Source organism: Spironucleus salmonicida, chromosome 2, assembly GCF_000497125.1.
Source record: "Spironucleus salmonicida strain ATCC 50377 chromosome 2, whole genome shotgun sequence".
Lineage (NCBI taxonomy): Eukaryota > Fornicata > Diplomonadida > Hexamitidae > Spironucleus > Spironucleus salmonicida.
Window position 1 is genome coordinate 1,348,743 of NC_090597.1, and position 16,493 is coordinate 1,365,235.

The 16,493-nt window shown below is 28.9% G+C and overlaps 12 protein-coding genes across 12 annotated transcripts; 8 read left to right on the forward strand and 4 right to left on the reverse strand. All coding sequences in view use genetic code 6, as the record gives it.

The window, feature by feature from the left end:
- Positions 1 to 231: 231 nt before the first annotated feature.
- SS50377_21962 (uncharacterized protein) lies at positions 232 to 2,775 on the forward strand (the record flags this gene model as incomplete). Its single annotated transcript, XM_067905854.1, has 1 exon — positions 232 to 2,775. One exon carries the CDS (start codon positions 232 to 234, stop codon positions 2,773 to 2,775), a length of 2,544 nt encoding a protein of 847 aa, XP_067767171.1.
- A 9-nt stretch (positions 2,776 to 2,784) lies between these two features.
- Positions 2,785 to 3,876, reverse strand: SS50377_21963 (uncharacterized protein; the record flags this gene model as incomplete). Its single annotated transcript, XM_067905855.1, has 1 exon — positions 2,785 to 3,876. The coding sequence occupies one exon, from the start codon at positions 3,874 to 3,876 to the stop codon at positions 2,785 to 2,787; it is 1,092 nt and encodes a 363-aa protein (XP_067767172.1).
- Positions 3,877 to 5,183: 1,307 nt separating this feature from the next.
- Positions 5,184 to 5,888, forward strand: SS50377_21964 (uncharacterized protein; the record flags this gene model as incomplete). Its single annotated transcript, XM_067905856.1, has 1 exon — positions 5,184 to 5,888. One exon carries the CDS (start codon positions 5,184 to 5,186, stop codon positions 5,886 to 5,888), a length of 705 nt encoding a protein of 234 aa, XP_067767173.1.
- A 363-nt stretch (positions 5,889 to 6,251) lies between these two features.
- SS50377_21965 (Carbohydrate-binding module 48-containing protein) lies at positions 6,252 to 6,521 on the reverse strand (the record flags this gene model as incomplete). The annotated part of the gene is made up of 1 exon (XM_067905857.1): positions 6,252 to 6,521. One exon carries the CDS (start codon positions 6,519 to 6,521, stop codon positions 6,252 to 6,254), a length of 270 nt encoding a protein of 89 aa, XP_067767174.1.
- Positions 6,522 to 6,581: 60 nt separating this feature from the next.
- Positions 6,582 to 7,031, reverse strand: SS50377_21966 (uncharacterized protein; the record flags this gene model as incomplete). The annotated part of the gene is made up of 1 exon (XM_067905858.1): positions 6,582 to 7,031. One exon carries the CDS (start codon positions 7,029 to 7,031, stop codon positions 6,582 to 6,584), a length of 450 nt encoding a protein of 149 aa, XP_067767175.1.
- Positions 7,032 to 7,111: 80 nt separating this feature from the next.
- On the reverse strand, positions 7,112 to 8,338 carry SS50377_21967 (Mu adaptin; the record flags this gene model as incomplete). Its single annotated transcript, XM_067905859.1, has 1 exon — positions 7,112 to 8,338. One exon carries the CDS (start codon positions 8,336 to 8,338, stop codon positions 7,112 to 7,114), a length of 1,227 nt encoding a protein of 408 aa, XP_067767176.1.
- A 271-nt stretch (positions 8,339 to 8,609) lies between these two features.
- On the forward strand, positions 8,610 to 9,563 carry SS50377_21968 (uncharacterized protein; the record flags this gene model as incomplete). The annotated part of the gene is made up of 1 exon (XM_067905860.1): positions 8,610 to 9,563. The coding sequence occupies one exon, from the start codon at positions 8,610 to 8,612 to the stop codon at positions 9,561 to 9,563; it is 954 nt and encodes a 317-aa protein (XP_067767177.1).
- Positions 9,564 to 10,109: 546 nt separating this feature from the next.
- SS50377_21969 (Kinase, NEK) lies at positions 10,110 to 10,946 on the forward strand (the record flags this gene model as incomplete). The annotated part of the gene is made up of 1 exon (XM_067905861.1): positions 10,110 to 10,946. One exon carries the CDS (start codon positions 10,110 to 10,112, stop codon positions 10,944 to 10,946), a length of 837 nt encoding a protein of 278 aa, XP_067767178.1.
- A 739-nt stretch (positions 10,947 to 11,685) lies between these two features.
- Positions 11,686 to 13,359, forward strand: SS50377_21970 (CTP synthase; the record flags this gene model as incomplete). The annotated part of the gene is made up of 1 exon (XM_067905862.1): positions 11,686 to 13,359. The coding sequence occupies one exon, from the start codon at positions 11,686 to 11,688 to the stop codon at positions 13,357 to 13,359; it is 1,674 nt and encodes a 557-aa protein (XP_067767179.1).
- A 60-nt stretch (positions 13,360 to 13,419) lies between these two features.
- Positions 13,420 to 13,950, forward strand: SS50377_21971 (Calcineurin regulatory subunit B; the record flags this gene model as incomplete). The annotated part of the gene is made up of 1 exon (XM_067905863.1): positions 13,420 to 13,950. The coding sequence occupies one exon, from the start codon at positions 13,420 to 13,422 to the stop codon at positions 13,948 to 13,950; it is 531 nt and encodes a 176-aa protein (XP_067767180.1).
- Positions 13,951 to 13,990: 40 nt separating this feature from the next.
- SS50377_21972 (uncharacterized protein) lies at positions 13,991 to 14,428 on the forward strand (the record flags this gene model as incomplete). The annotated part of the gene is made up of 1 exon (XM_067905864.1): positions 13,991 to 14,428. One exon carries the CDS (start codon positions 13,991 to 13,993, stop codon positions 14,426 to 14,428), a length of 438 nt encoding a protein of 145 aa, XP_067767181.1.
- Positions 14,429 to 14,467: 39 nt separating this feature from the next.
- On the forward strand, positions 14,468 to 16,405 carry SS50377_21973 (uncharacterized protein; the record flags this gene model as incomplete). Its single annotated transcript, XM_067905865.1, has 1 exon — positions 14,468 to 16,405. The coding sequence occupies one exon, from the start codon at positions 14,468 to 14,470 to the stop codon at positions 16,403 to 16,405; it is 1,938 nt and encodes a 645-aa protein (XP_067767182.1).
- Positions 16,406 to 16,493: the final 88 nt, after the last annotated feature.

A 16,493-nucleotide genomic window follows, 5' to 3' on the forward strand; every position in this document is an offset into this window, starting at 1 on the left:
ATTTTTCTTAATATAGCCTCAGGTTACATAAAGTAACTATAATCCAACTTAAACCCACTTATTGAAAATTTTTCTAGTTTCTAATTAGATACAGCGCTAAAAGCAAATTTTATCAAAGAATTTCTCGATTCAGTATAACTGTTCCAAAATATAATAATAGATTCTAGATAATCATTTTTAGAGAAAATTTAGACAATATATATTTAGATTAAAGAAGAAAATAGTATACTTATGAGAGAAAAAGATAATTATGAATATGAATCTACCAAATTGACAATTATGTTGTAAGTCTCTGAGTAATAAATGAAAGAATATAGAGAGGAAATTCTTACATTAGGAAATCAGATTAAAAAATTAAATATTGGACTGAAATAACAGTCTATTTCAAAAGTAGGAAACCAAGTTTTTAAAGCAGACTCATATGCAATGTCATAAACTCAGATTAAATATATAAACTAGACATTAAACAAGGCTTAAAATTAAGAAAATCACCTGCCTCCTAGCTCTGCTTAATAGAAAGAAATAATAAACATCGATGAAGTAGTGAAAACAGAGGTGGAGGTTTTATAAGAAAAAGTCAAGAAATTAGAGAAAGTTGTTAATATTAAAAAGATTAACTAGTCTACAAGCATGCGTAGTCATCTTGCAAAGCAAAAGAAGGATGAAAACTAAGAGTCTGAAGATTATGATGAAAATTTTGAAGAGGAATACTCTGATAACCAATGTTAAATACCAGGAAGTATAAAGAAAAACAAGCAAGTAAGACAGCTATAATAAATAGTCTATGAATTAACAGACAAAGAAGTTTAGGATATTAGTAAAGACTATAATATAGATGTATCTAAATAGCTTTAATTACTCTCAAATGAGCAAGATGAGGAATCTAGTAAGTCCAAGTAAAGTATTGCAAAAAATAGCACAAAAATGAGAGCAAAATAGAAACTAAAATTTGAATCTGGTGCAAAGAACAAAAATAACTCACTATCAGAATCAACTGATGGTAATACAGGTAGATAAATGCCTAAAATGAAGCATTAGTCCACATAAACAAAAATTATTGATGTAAATTCGCCTGATAAATAGAATCCAATCAAGCTTTTATAACGTTTTTAAACTAATATGACTCAAGGCAGTTCGATATCTTTAACTACTAGAGATTCAGTAGGTATGGTAGTTAAATAGGTACCTAATAATGAGATTAGAAATTCAAACTTTTAGTAGTCTAGACTAAAGACATAATTTTTTGATTAAAATACTATACCTGGAAGTTAAAATTCAAGCAGTTAATTATTATTTGATTAGTAAAATGGTTAAAATGGTTATATATCTGCAACTGATAATTATGATCCAAAAGGTAAATTCAAAGTATTTTCATTAAATGAGAATCAAACTAGAGCTTCTCCAAATCAAAGGAGCTAACCGGCAGAGTCAGACCAACACGAATACAAATAAATGTTTTCACACGGTGTTATATAAAATAAATTAATTAAAGAAAAGAGGAATAATAAAAATTCAAATGTTTCGGAGGATGGGAGAACCGATTATGATGATCAAGTTGATTAAATGCTAATTGAAAAAGATATAGATTATGTTAAGCACTTATTTAATGTCAATGGTCTTAGTAGTGAAATGTCATTCAATGTTAATGACTATTTAGATGATTTAGGGAATTTATGTGATTCAGATGGAAGAATCAAGTATAGCAAAATTTAAATTGACACACTCAAGAAGTAAGTACTAATGAATCATATGGAATAACAGTATATCCAGTAAATTGATGCGATTCATATTAAAATTAATTCTGATAAGTCATCACATATTTCAAAGACATTACCTGTATTTGATTAACAACATGCAAATTCATTGTTTACTAATGGGAAGAAACCTGTCTATACAAATACAAAGACAGAAAAAATAGTATATGTTCATACGTGTCTATGTAGAGAATATCAGAGTCTATAGGAAAAATATTAGGTAATAGCTGACAAAAATAAATTTTTAGAAAAAGTTATTACATAATTATCTAAATAAACAAACAATGACTATAAACTTAAGACAAACGAGCATCTATAGTGCAAAAGTTCGATTGTAGATAGTTCATAAGTATCATAATAAGCAAAAAGAGATTAACAAGTACTACAGACAAAACATATGTTACCTTCTGTGCCTTAATAAAATAAAAGGTCAGAGTCACCGATTTTAAAACCCTAGGAATAACCTTTATTTCATAGTGGATAAATGGTAGAAAAAATAATATATACAAAAAGTAAAACATAAAATTCATAGTTACGTGCAGAAATACTCTCTTCTTTGCCAGAAACTCTACGATATTAAGATATTTAAAGATAAACATCTGTTAATAGCTAATAATTAGAAACTGGAAATAAATAGTCTCAAAAAAAGAGTACCACTTTACATCATCCATAATCTACTAGCATTTAAAACGCATAAAAACCCGGGTTAAGGAATTCATTTATTGAATCCACATAAATAGATCTCTTAGAAAATGAAAAGGTTATTTAAACATTATTAGATCTAACACATTATATACCTACACCGGAGACAGCACTTATAGGTTTCTAAACTAGTGATCTTGTTACAAACTAAACTAGGAATTGTTTTTCACCGTGTAAAGGCTAACCTTGGTAAGGAAGATCAGCTTCTGTCTAAATTAATGAACGATTAAACGAATTTTAGGCTAGGAGCATTATTAATGCTGAAAGAATCGCATATAATGACGTTGCCGTCCGGCTTCGAAAGTAAAATTAAAAGTGAGTAATTTCATCATTCATTTACATCCCTTAAAAGGAAGCTATTGGATCTTGCATTGCTAAGAGCTCTAGTAGTGGCCCCCGTCGCTAGGATATTTTATCTTTTCTAATGCATTTGAGTCATTTCTTCATTTGAAAGCTACATTGGATCAGCATTATTAGTCAATGCTAAAGAATCTGTAAGTTGTGGAAGTGAAAAGTTTTACATTGATCCATCATTTGACATGTTGGATATTTTCTCCTTTTAGCTTATATAAGAAGCACTCATTTCCAATTCCTAAATTTTCTTTTCTTAATCTTCAAAACTATGTACAAATTTATTCTTTAGCTTGTCAATTTCCCCGTTTAATTTCTTTATCTAGCTATCCTTAGCCTTATTTGACGCAAAGCTTTCACTAATCATTGAGCTATAAAGTTATTCATGCTCAATAGATTTTTATAATTCGGTACTGAGTTTTATAAGCTCAATTTTATTCTACTCTTGTATATCTTTGAGCTAACTTGCAGTTTCTTGATATTTTAAGGGGAACTTAACAAGCTTTTGTAGCTGAGATTTCATGCGCTAGTTGTCTTTCTTAACATCATAAATTTCGGCCTATAATTAAGTATTTTACGCTAGTAGTTCTGTATTTTCTTTTATTTTCTAAGTCAGGTCATGATCAATAATTTGTGTGTTGTGTTAGACAGAATCAGTAAATTCTGTATTATCTTATAACTAGTTATGAAGATCCTCTATTTTTGCGTGAGCTTGTACTAATAATTCTTCTAATTAGTCATTTTCCTCAACAAGTGCTTAGTACATTAATGGAATGGTCGCTTTTTATTTTTCCGATACCTTTTTATTAAGATCGATTACTTAAGCTCTAAGAAATTCACACTCTATTGTTTATTTGCTAAAATCATTGATTAAATCGTCTACTATATACTTTAAATCATCATTATCATATTATTGTAATAAGGTGAGCAATTCGTCCTTCTTCTCTTTAATTGACATAGGTATAGTTGGGTGCTACTATTAGAGTTCTATTAGTTAACTGCTAAGATCATTATTTAGGTTATTAAGTAAAACTATCTAAGCATATAAATCTTCAACATATTCTGTCATTTTTATTGGTCAAAAATAAAATTTAAATATACTTATTATATATTTATATAAATTAGTAATTAGGCAAGTTTCCATAAGTTATTTATTAGATATTAAAAACTTTGAATTAATTTTTTATAATGCAAGCACAATGCGAATGAAAATTTTATAAATATAATCCATTATTTATTTTAATCAGATTTTTATTTATTATTTATACCTTTTTAATTTATTATTAAACTATATTTGAAGTAATATTAATATTGTTAAATTAAGTAAGTCTTATAAAGCTACTTTATTATTGAAACTTGAAATAGCGTAATACTAAAATTTAACTATATAATAAATGCATCAAGTCTCTAAACACTTCTTACTGAAGTCTAATCATCTACGATTTATAATAATAATAATAATAATAATAATAATATCAATATTAAAGAAATAAAAGTATAAAATTCATATTTACCTCTAATATACTTTAAATTGCTTATAGATATTCATATTGAATTTATCCTTCATAATCTGATAGTAAAAACAAAGTACTTGTCTGTACAGTTATAAAAATAGAGTTGAGAGTATTATTATTAGTTGTTATAATAAAAATATTAAATCAATTATATAACTTGTTTTAATCAAACAAAAAATAAGTAAATAATGTTTTGATTGAAAATTACTGAACATATCATATATAACAGAGAATATACGCAACAATAAAATATATTTCTTATGACCATAATTATATACGAACTCAGAGTTAATATGTTTTTAAATTTTCTGAAGTAATTATTGAAAATTTATTAGGCTTGTACAATAAATAATTATTATGACATAGTAAAGTGAATTATAAATTTATAAAAAAGATATTGATTTGCGTGTTATTAGAACCGAATAACAAGATGTATTGTGATAAAAAGATATAAATGACAAACTAACATTGAATCATAATTTAAACTCGGCATAACTTAAATCTAAATCTTTTTTTAAGTCCTTGAAGAGTTAAGATTTTTTTGGTAATGAGTAATCAGGAATTTTAATTTGTTCATCTTGTTCTATAATCTCTATTTCTTATAATTTGAAACTTTTATCGTAGATTTAATTAGAATTACTTTATATTTTTTAATTTAGCGATATTGATTAAAGAAGATTCTAAGAAGCTATTAGATTCTGCTCCATTTCTAAAAATGAATCTTCTTGATGAAATCGAGGAGGTTGAACAACTTCATCAAAGTTCAAAACAGTGTCAATAAAATATGAAAGTTCCATTTTGATAATAAATTTGGAATATAAAATTAATATATTAAGTGTTAATAATTTTACACAGATCTAAAATGTCCGCAAATACATCAGCATAATCTGAAGCAAACTATGTCCCATCACGACTAGCTGATTCTACAGTAAAGATAAAACTATAATCTGTGCAAGCACTAAAGGAGGCAGATGCTTAAAGAAAGCGACTTTATGCACTATAAAATAAAAAGCAATCAATTCATCAGTAGCAGTAAAATGCATGGTAATAGGTTAGTAAAATTTAATAGTAACAAAAAGAAGTGCACACATAACGAGAATACCTTAAAACTACAAAAATTGAAGCAAGGACTGCACTTTAGGAGTAAGTCAGATCACGTATGGAAGTATAGAAATCAATTAGGTCTACTGCTGATGCTCGAAAATAAGAACTTTTAGAGTAGAAGCGTGAGATGGTTGCTTAATAGAAGTAAGAAAGAGAGTTTCTTAGGGCGTATCAACATTAGGCTAAAATTTTCGAACTTTAAGAGTTGAACAGACGTACAGAGTTCATACGAAATGATATCTAAGAGTCTTAACAGAAGGTTTTAGAGGCCAAATTTTAAATAGCAGATTAAGCTAGAATGAAAGCATTATCAGAAGCTGTATAACTAGCTGAGAGGGCTGCGCATGAAATGGAGGAAGCAGAAAACATACAAAAATAAGAAGAGTAATGCAGAGCGGAAATTGATAAAGAACTAGGTTAGAAAGAGCGTGCAAAAGAGGTTATGAAGATGACACTGGGTTGATTTATGTGAGAACTTGATATATATGAAAATTAGTATCTGAAAAAGTTATCTTTAAATTAAATATATTATTATCTAACCTGTTTATTTATATATGAGCCTAATAATTTTATGTTAATTATATTGTTGATAATATTTACTCAAACTTTTAGTAAACACTACTAGCATCATCACTACTTGCAATTTATTTTTAATTACTAATTATTAATTATATCTTATAGGATAAAGATTTCATTATTTGTCTGCTTATATATAAAAGAAATTGTTAATACATACAATAATACTTATAAAATTGAATATCAAATATTACACGATATAATTACTTTAGAATAATAAAGAGTAATAGGAGTGAATTTAAACTTAAAATCACTTTCTGAAAACCCTCCTTGGTGATTCAGGATGTATTTAGATCAAATTATTTTAATGGCCCAAGATATTATCGACTTCCTGATCATAATCTATACACCAATTACCATTAACTATATATTTGTAACGATATTCACCTTGATTTAAAGAAATAGATAATTACCAAACATAATCTACCAGTAGTAAAGGTATTGGGATCCAATTATTAAATTCACCAGCAACAAACACACTACTCGCCTGGTTCCTCCATACAAAGTGAACATCGTACATTTTGAATCATTGTGTAGACAAGAAAATATTATAATTATATAATTAATACTAATAATAATCTCATTTAAATAGTATTTCTCCAGATGATGTTTTTCGCCATCTTCTAGCTTTATTTACGCACAAATCTATAAGTTTTGTTTGTATTATCAATTACTCTTTTAACTCGTAATTATCAAGCTGTTTTTGTGAATGAGAATTAAATGCTTAATTTTCCAATCTCTGTATTTTGTATGGTTAAATATTCTTTTAATCATGATGGTACGTATTAAAAATACCACATGTTGGATGCAGCACAAAATCTGGCTGGTTACTCTATTGAAACTACTGAACCATACATTTTACCTAAAAACAAGCTTAATTGGAAACAGGAACCAAAAACTTGCTTTTCAGAGATTATTTTGGTGGTCTGATCAGATTATACTAGGTCTTCATTTATAAATGGTGCTGAAATGGTTCCCAGTCTGCTTTTGATATCAGAATCGAAGATGTTGACGGCCGCAAATTTTTCATTGTGAAACTTACTATTAGTATATAATACTATAAATTATTATTAAAAAACACAGATTAAACCCACATTACACATGAAAATCTCACCATCTGAAGCAGTAATCGCCGCTAACTATCCTTCCGCGCACCCATTTCTCCACAGGCTTGTTCTAACTCCCCTGGTCTATTTCGAGTGACTTAACTTCAAGGCCGCTGCAAGAGGCCTACAAAACTTCAAATTCAGCCTGGATTTCTGGTTTTTTCCATACTCGCAGGTCAATTTTATCACTAAAATCACATGTAAATGCGAATGTCAAATCGACTTTCTAGGGTGCATAGAGCTCGTTAACGCGCCATTCTATAAATTCACTTTTTCGCTTGGCCTTTCCACCTTTAACATTTTGAATTTCCACTCTATTGCAGGTTTCTGGGAGCGGAATTTTTATGGTTACTTTTTCTATTATCTGTTTCGAATTGAGCTGTGAAAACGCAGTGACTTGAACGGATGCTGAGAGCGCACTCTCAGCGCTATAAATAATGTTAATTTTGAGAGGTAAAATCGCACACTCCTGTAAATTGTATTGTAAAAGCTCGAAATCTCCGTCCGGTGGCACAAATTGAACAGCGCGCGTTTTGGCGTAATCCTGCACGCTAATACACTGGTGAAAGTTCATATTTTGTTAGTTACCGTTCGTAAACTTGATTCTACAGGAAGGGATTCCAGAAAGGCGAGATTTAGCGAGAATTTGTCCCAACACTGATGATTTAAGGAGCTCGTTTTGGGACGAAAACGTGGCAGATATTCGCTCGTTGATATCGAAAAAAATTTAATCTTTGTCATATTTTATATTGCTTGGACGGTAATTAACTTATTTTGTAGCTTGAATTGTCGGATTCTCTGCTTCTTAGTGCTTCTTGCCTTGGAGTTATGATGGAGCAATAAATAGTCTAATGACTTCGGGGTCAGCAGTGTGAATGTTTCCATTATCGATCATTTCGTCGAGGATTTCTTGTAAAATGAGTTAGTTATCTTCTAAGAGTTTTTAGCCTTTTTTATAAAGTAACTTGTTTATGCAATTCCAAAATTAGTCTATGAATATAAATGGTGCTACGCAATCCTGGTTCTCAATTAAGACAAAAATTTGGTAGACATCTTTTTTCATTGTCACGAAAATTTTACTTCCAACTAAGAAGATTGGAAGGTTAAGTTCTCCGCTGATAATTCTTGTTCGGAGTTATTATTTGTCTTATAATGTTAAATATTCCATAAAATTACGCTCGAGTACAATTTCAGCGTCAACCGTAAAAATTATTATGGCTTTAATCGTCATATTATGTAGATAGTGTTGCAAAATATAATAATTATATAAATTAGATTTTTTAAATTTCATATTTAACATATAGTTTTTAATTACACTATATGATAATATGTTAGTGCAAATTTTATTAATTCAGATGCGTACTAGATTCTATTTTTGAAATGATATGTCTATATAATAATATAAGTTATTCTATTTGTGATCAGTTAATTTTTACAATCCAAAACTAGTTTTATTGAGGATATAATTAAATAATATAATAACAATTATAGTAAAATCAAAAATGATTTTACTTTAAATATTTGCAGCCAAGACAAATATGATTTGTTTTTCAACTGTTACGTAGAGTAAAGTGAGTTTAAAGTTTGTAACTGAGAGTTAAACAGTAACTGTAGTTTAAAATTTTATCATTACAATTAAAGGATAACCATTAATTTTTGTACCAACATAAGAAAAATTATAGTTTGTAGCGTAATTTTCAATGGACTAACAATAAAATATTGCAGAATTTTTTGAAGCAACACCAACTATCAATATAATTACTACTGAAGAAGTATAGGTTCAAGTTTATGCAAAATCGCTATTGCATTAATTCTCTGATCTTGAAGTTTTAGTAACTATGTTTTATACAAGTGAAACTGATAATTCTATTGTGATTCAATTCCCTATTGGTGTTGATATAGCGAAAGGAGAATATGTTCAACTAGGATCGGATTTTTATAATATTCCTAGTACCGATCCCACTAGTTTAACATTTACATGCCCAGGTTCTTTTGCATAAACCAACCCAGCACATTGTTATGATAGATTAAAAGGTCTTTTAAAAGCTTAGTAAATACAAATATTTACAACTGAACACAGGAAATTTTAATCTTCGAATATTTATTTTCTTGGAAACATAATAAAATTTTTGGATTATATGGAATAAATTGATAATAAAATAAAATTTACTCCATTATAGATTATTATGATTGTGTGTATATGTGCTTTATTATTAATGTCACTTGTTTTACCAATCGTTTGTTGCAAATCAAATGGAAGAAAATCACCTATAAATCAACCATTGGCAAGCGGGTTTGGCCCTATTAGGGAAATTAAATAAAATACGTACAGAAGGGCTAATGTTTATCAAACTCGTGAGTAGTATCAACCAGAGTTTGTTTTCTAACCTGTAAAGTAAGGTTAACATTAATATTAATAGTAAATTGCAACTACATTGCAGTATACTGATGTATGATTCTTTAAATCACTCATTATTCTTCTTTTTCACCGAATATACACAGTCCAATGGCGGCTACAAGCAGTGTTAATGTAGCTAAAGCCCCGTAAGTGATGTTCATTTTTAAAACGAAAGAAAAAATAAAAATGATTAAATCTCACTATTAGACATTATTTTCTAGTAGCATTTTACTTAAAAATTCCTTTTCTGAATTGGTTTTCACCACTTTAAAAAGAATTTTTAATTAAGGATCATTTATATGAAAAATGGCTTAAGATTTAAGTAAATCTATTCGTTCAGGAACATATTTTAAACATGAAAGCTGGTCACATATTTATATAACTGATAATTATATATCTAGGTGGTTATGAAACTTTCTAAATAAGGAATTTTTTGAATAATCAATAAGATCCTCGTTCATATAACAGCTCAAGCTACTTATAATACACAATATAATAATTTAGTGAATATTTTCGTAATCTAAAAATTTAGATAAAATACAATATTATTATAACATTATTATATCATATTATTATATAACATCCACTCCAAACTAGTAACGAAATGGATTTTGAAAAATATCTTCCAAATTACAAACTGATTAAATCACTTTAAAAAACTGCTACAGCAGAGACGATTTTAATGTAATATGAAGATTCGTAACGTGTTGTTAAGCTTACATACACACAGAATCTTGATGAGCATGCTAAACATCTTTTTAATTAAGAAGCAGTACTTTTAAAATAGTTAAAGCATCCTAATATTATAGAATTAATAGATTATTTTACTACGCCAAATCATTTGGTACTTATTACTAATTATGCTAATTCAGGAGATTTACAATAATTTATCAATAAATAGGTAAGATTAAACTAAAAAGTGAAACCTGTATAAATATTTTCATTCATTGGTTAAATTTGTGCCTCGTTAAGTTACTTGAAATAGAATAAAATCATTCATAGAGATATAAAACCTGCAAATATATTCCTTGACAAAATAGATAAAAAATTAATTGTAAAAATAGGAGATTTCGGAGTGTCTAAAATACTAGATGCAACGGTTAATGCACAAACTGTGGTTGGAACGCTATAATATATTTCTCCAGAATTGGCTTTATAGTAAAAATACTCTTATGAAACTGATGCATGGGCGTTAGGAGTAACTTTATACGAGTTAATAGAATGGAAAACTCCTTTTGATGATGTTAATTTAAAATGTAAACTGGATCGTATAATAAGAGGAGATTTTACACCGCTCAATTGTGATGTAAAAGAATTTGAAGTTATTGTAAATGGTTTATTAAAAGTAGTACCCAAAGAAAGATTAACTGTATAGTAGATCGGTGAGGCAGGAAATGTGAAGAAAGTCATGGATATGTTAGGTATTTATAATAATTAGTGAGACTGTATTTTGATCTTGTACTTTACGATTTAAGTATTTAGTATTATAATATATTTTTATAATATATCATAAAATGACAGATATTCTCATAGCTATATAGCATTAGTTTGAGAGTTACTACCTAGATTCAGCCTCACAAAAAACGAGTATAGAGCTATAAATAATATGGAACGATGCTTTTATAAATAAATTAAGCTAGTAAAACAAGAAAGCTTAGATCAAGCTTTAACACATAAAGTATATAGGAAGTTTAGATAGCTACAATATAAAATTAATAATATAAGATTCTACTTGCATTTGGTTAAAAAATGCAAAGTAGTAGATTCGATAAGTTCCTCTAAAACTGCTACGAAACTAAGTTAGATAAAAATACCATGATAATACCGCTAAATATTGTTAATAGTTCAATATATTACTTGGAAATGATTATTAAATAGAATTATCTAATATTTAGACTGATATTAAATTGTTATAATAAAATTTGTTAAAGGAAACTATACTCTATAATGAAATAATTAAAGAGTTTAATAATGTTTATTTCTAATATAATAATATGTTAGATATAATAGAAAATTCATAATACTACTCCATTAACTTATAAAAAATTCATTTGAAAATATTATAATAGTATTTACGATTATTGTCTTAAGTATATAAAAATGACATTCTTGCTTTTCTTTACAATATAAATCTGTGAATTAGAATTTTTTATCAATATAGTTTACTGATTATAATATATATGATATTTAATTTTATAATTAATATTTTATTATATTTCCAATAGAAAATCAATCGTATATTAAATTAAATATATCATAAATTATTTTTTAATTTAAATGAATTAATAAGATAATTTTTATCAAATAGTAAAAATTTACATAATACAGATATATAGCTTTTCCGCTTCTATTACAGAATGAAGTGGTTGGTTATAAGTTCAGATGAGCGTTCTTCTTCCAAGACAGTAGTATCTGCTTATATAGCAGCATTATTAGATAGAAATAGTATCTAAATTAACTATATTAAATTAAATCCTGCACTTTCGGTAAAGCTTGGACTGCTGTCACCTGAGTCAGTCGGTGAAGCATATGTTACTTATGACGGAGGGCAGGTAGATAAAGATATTGGTATTATTGAAAGATCAGTATCATATGCATTGCCCGGAAGATCATGTTTGACACTTGGTTAAGCAATTGATATTGTTAATGTCACTGAACTAGGCTCAAAAACCTGCGGCTATGACTTTCTTTCAATTGATTAGCATCTTAGAGATTACGTGTATTAATATATAACCAATTTCAAAGATCATGTCATCAATGTCATAGAATTGGGTGGCTCAATCAAGGAGACAGGTGTATAAATTTTTTGTTAAGCAATTAAAAAGCTCCACGAACTATCTGATATAACTACTATTCATATCGGTGATTCTATAAATGATTTTGAACGTGTATTTTCAACGTAACCAGAACTATTCATAAATTATACAGAAAATGCTAAATTCATGAAAAATAGGTAATTAACTAAGGCTTTAGAAACATAATTACATTCTCATTTAGAAAATTATTTAAAGGTAAAATTAGCTGATTTTGATCTTTAGCTCACTTATTTGGCTCCTTTAGACAAATAAATATATCCGCAAACAATTAGAATCGCCATAGTAGGTCGTTACGTAGCAAATGATTCAGGTTATCTTTCTATCATTGATAATGTTCGGGCTGCTGCTCACAATAATAGCGTAGGTCTTGAATTACACAAGGTTTAATCATTATACTTGAACGATTAAAATGTTACTTCTAATCTTTAACATATGCATGGTATCATAGTTCCAGGAGGCTTCGGTAACTGTGGGTTAGAAGGTAAAATCTGTGCAATTAAATTTGCCAGAGAGAATAGAATTCCTCTTCTCGCCATTTGTTACGGATTTTAAATGACTGTTATAGAATATGCTAGAAATGTATGTGGAATGGATGGTGCTGACACTTTTGAAATCGATTAAAATTGTAAATATCCATTAATTGACAAATTAACCAAAATATTGTAAACTGAACAAAGGAAAGACGGTGAATAGTATGGGGTGATGAATTTAGGTGATTGTAAAGTAAAGGTTAAAGAAGGCACTATAGCTAGTACTTGCTTCAACGAAAACGATGCTGAAAGACATTGGCATAGTTATGCTGTGAATATGAAATATTGGGATTAGGTTGAAAAAGGTGGCCTAATTGGCAGCATTAGAAACGAAGCGGGAAACTTGGTGGTTGGTGTGGAAATCAAAGACCACCCATTTTTCTTTGCTAGTTAATTTCATCCGGAATTTAGAGCGAAGTACAGTTGTCCACATGAAATATTCATTAAGTTCATTGCTGCTGGTAAAAAATAGGACGCAGCTTAATAAGGAAAATCAGTGAAGGAATGAAATAATATTGTTTATATTATGTAACCTAAAATTAATAATTTTTCTTTTCAAATAAATCAAATGGGCTCAAAATTTTCATCAGTTTCATTTGAGTAGGCTATTAGTACATTAGGACCCAACAACTTCACCAGATAAGAACTGAAAGGATTATTTGATAGATTTAACCAGCTTTCCTAGGGGTAGTAGATGCTGAATAAGATGAAATTGCTCGAACTACCTGAACTTTAGTTAAATCCATTAGCTGATAGAATGATTGATATGCTAGTTGAAAATAGTGGTATGATCACTTTTAATTCTTTCGTGGTAGCATTGTCACCATTTTCACCAACTGCACCTGATGAAGAAAAACTATCTTTTGTTTTTAAAGTATATGATAAAGATAATGACGGATTCATTAACGCGGATGAGCTATTTGGATTACTTAAGTAAATTGTTGGTTATTCTATTAATGACGTTTAATTGCAAATGCTTGTTAAAGGTACTATAACGGATGCAGATACGGATAGAGATGGTAAGCTGAATTATGAAGAGTTCAAAGCAAGCTTGTAAAAATGCAGCGATATTAGAAGTAAAATTACAGTCAAATTTTGAGTGATAATCTATATTATAAGTTATAATATGTTCCGGAAAAATGTTAAATCCTAAATCTATCCCTAGAAAAATTTTACTAGATAGAAATTACCAAATTCATGATCAAATTCGAGATTATATCAAAGATACTAAGAATTTGAACAAGATTAACTCAACTTACAACAATGTTTTTGAAAATCCATAAATGCTTTTTCGTGAAATTGAGATATAAGCAGGAATTAAGCAAAGAAAAATAGATAAAGAATATTAAAATTTTAAAAGAAACTAATCATCCTGCTTAGATATAGGTTAAAAAGAATCATTATAACATCAAGTTGTTATGAAAAAATCATTTTTATATAGTGTTTGCGATTAATAATATCATGAAAGATAAATATAGAGATAGAACTAGCTATTTCATCAAAAACCTATTTAAATTGGATTCAGACCTACCATAAATCCGAAGATTCGTTCATTATCAAGATAATTTTTTTAGTGATATTATATAGTATTTTATCCTTATTATTTTTCGTAAATTATGAAAGAATAAGTTTAGATTTTGGTGTAAACCAAATCGACACAGGAACGCGTGAACGCCATTATAGAGATGTACCTAACAAATGAGCCACGAGAGCCATTGGAAATAAAAATCACTTCCTGGGATAACATGCTTTTGCTATTTAACTCCAGAATTACACAAGGACAGGTATCTGAGATGTGTGCAAAGCTACTTATGGCTAATATAAAGGCAGATAAGCTCCCTGAATTACTTTAGAAATTAATTTCAACTAAATCACAAACTTCACGATCTTTCTATCTCGTAGCAGAAGATGCTGCAACTTTCTATCTCCAAATTACAGATACATGTGACGATCAATAATTTCCACGATTCTCTCTTCCAGTTCTACGCTGCGACTTCGAAAAGGTTTCAAAGCATCTTTAGGACTGGCTAAAATACTATAGAAATCTTGAGGTCGAAATGCAAGGTTCTTACGACTAATTAAACTAGGAAACCTACTAGAAAGAAACGATCTATAGTACATAATTAGCAGAATTAAATGATAATTTCAACAAATTATTAACTGAAAACAAACAGCTTACAACAAAACTAATCAGTTAGCAGTAATCTTTTGATGCAAAATCTGCCGAATTGTAAAGCAAAATACTCATTTTAGATCGCGATTCTAGCGAGTTTTCGTCATAAAACAAAGACCTGCAAGCATCTAATATTGACCTCACGGCTAGGTCAAATAAGCTTCAAAATGAACTCCAACTCGCACAGATCAAAATCACAGAATTGACTACTGCTTCATCTATGAATAGTAACCAAATATAAGCAAAATTATCTGAGTTAGCACAAGTTAAGTAGGAGCTTGGAGAAGCTATGTAAGGTAATATCAAGCTTAACTAGCTAAATGAAAAATTGCAAATGCAGATTAATTCATAAGAAGAGCTCTTCTAGTAGCGGATTAATAACAGTTCTGGGGAGGTATCAAACTTATTCAATGACAATGTTTAGCTAAAAACAAAATCTGAGGAGTTATAAATATTATCGTAAAAATTAGCTGAAAATTTGTAAGTTTTAGAAGCTCAAAAAGACGAATATTTCAGCTAAAAAACGTATTTAGAAGCTCAGCTAGAACGGGCCATTAATGCACTAAACGACGTTTTGATGAAAAACGAACATTTAACATTAAATCTAACAAATGAATAAATACAAAACAAAGATTTGATAACAAAATTCGATCAAATGAATAATTAATATATGGATTACAACACTTAACTAGTTTAGCAAACGGAATTAATAAAAAATTTAGAGGCTAAACTTTCAGTCTGTTAAAAGTAGCTAATCGAGCAAAAGCAGCGCGCTGATGATGCCGAATAGACACACGGTCGTGAATTTTATAAGGGTATTTTAGAAAATCCAGAAGATGCTTTTTTGAAAAAAAACAGACAACTTCTCATTAGTGTAAATAGCAACAAACCAACAAATCCTAAAACTAACACTGAGCTCTCCTTAGATGATATAAGCGTCTGCTCTGAGTATAAATAGTATCTACGTGACTCTTCAGCATAAAATGCTTCTGTGGACTTGCTCCAATAGGCAAGTTTGAAGACATTCGATATGAGTAAATACTTGAACAAGATGCAGAAACTCCCAAAAGTTGTCAATTAGAGAGCTAGTGACAGCAATTAGAGCGGAAAGGAGGAATGCGGATCAAGTTTAAGCTTGGACACCAAGAATTTGGTCAGCAAGTATATGAAGGGAAAAATGACAAATATAGACGTTGAAGTGAGCAGTACTAGCGAGGATCTGATTTTCAGGGCAATGGATTGCGTTGGAGGGGGAGGCACCGGATAGTTGTAGAAAAAAGAAGTTACAGAGACTCAGTTTGATTTGTCTTGCAAGGGGGATGTTCAAACTGACGATTTGCTGGCCAAGTTTGTAGGAATGCTAGATGAGGAATTTGAGTGAGGGGAATGAATAAGTGTGTTATTTAGGATTAAATTGATTATTTTAGTAAGATTGGTATATTGCTATATAACTTATAATCATTTATTTT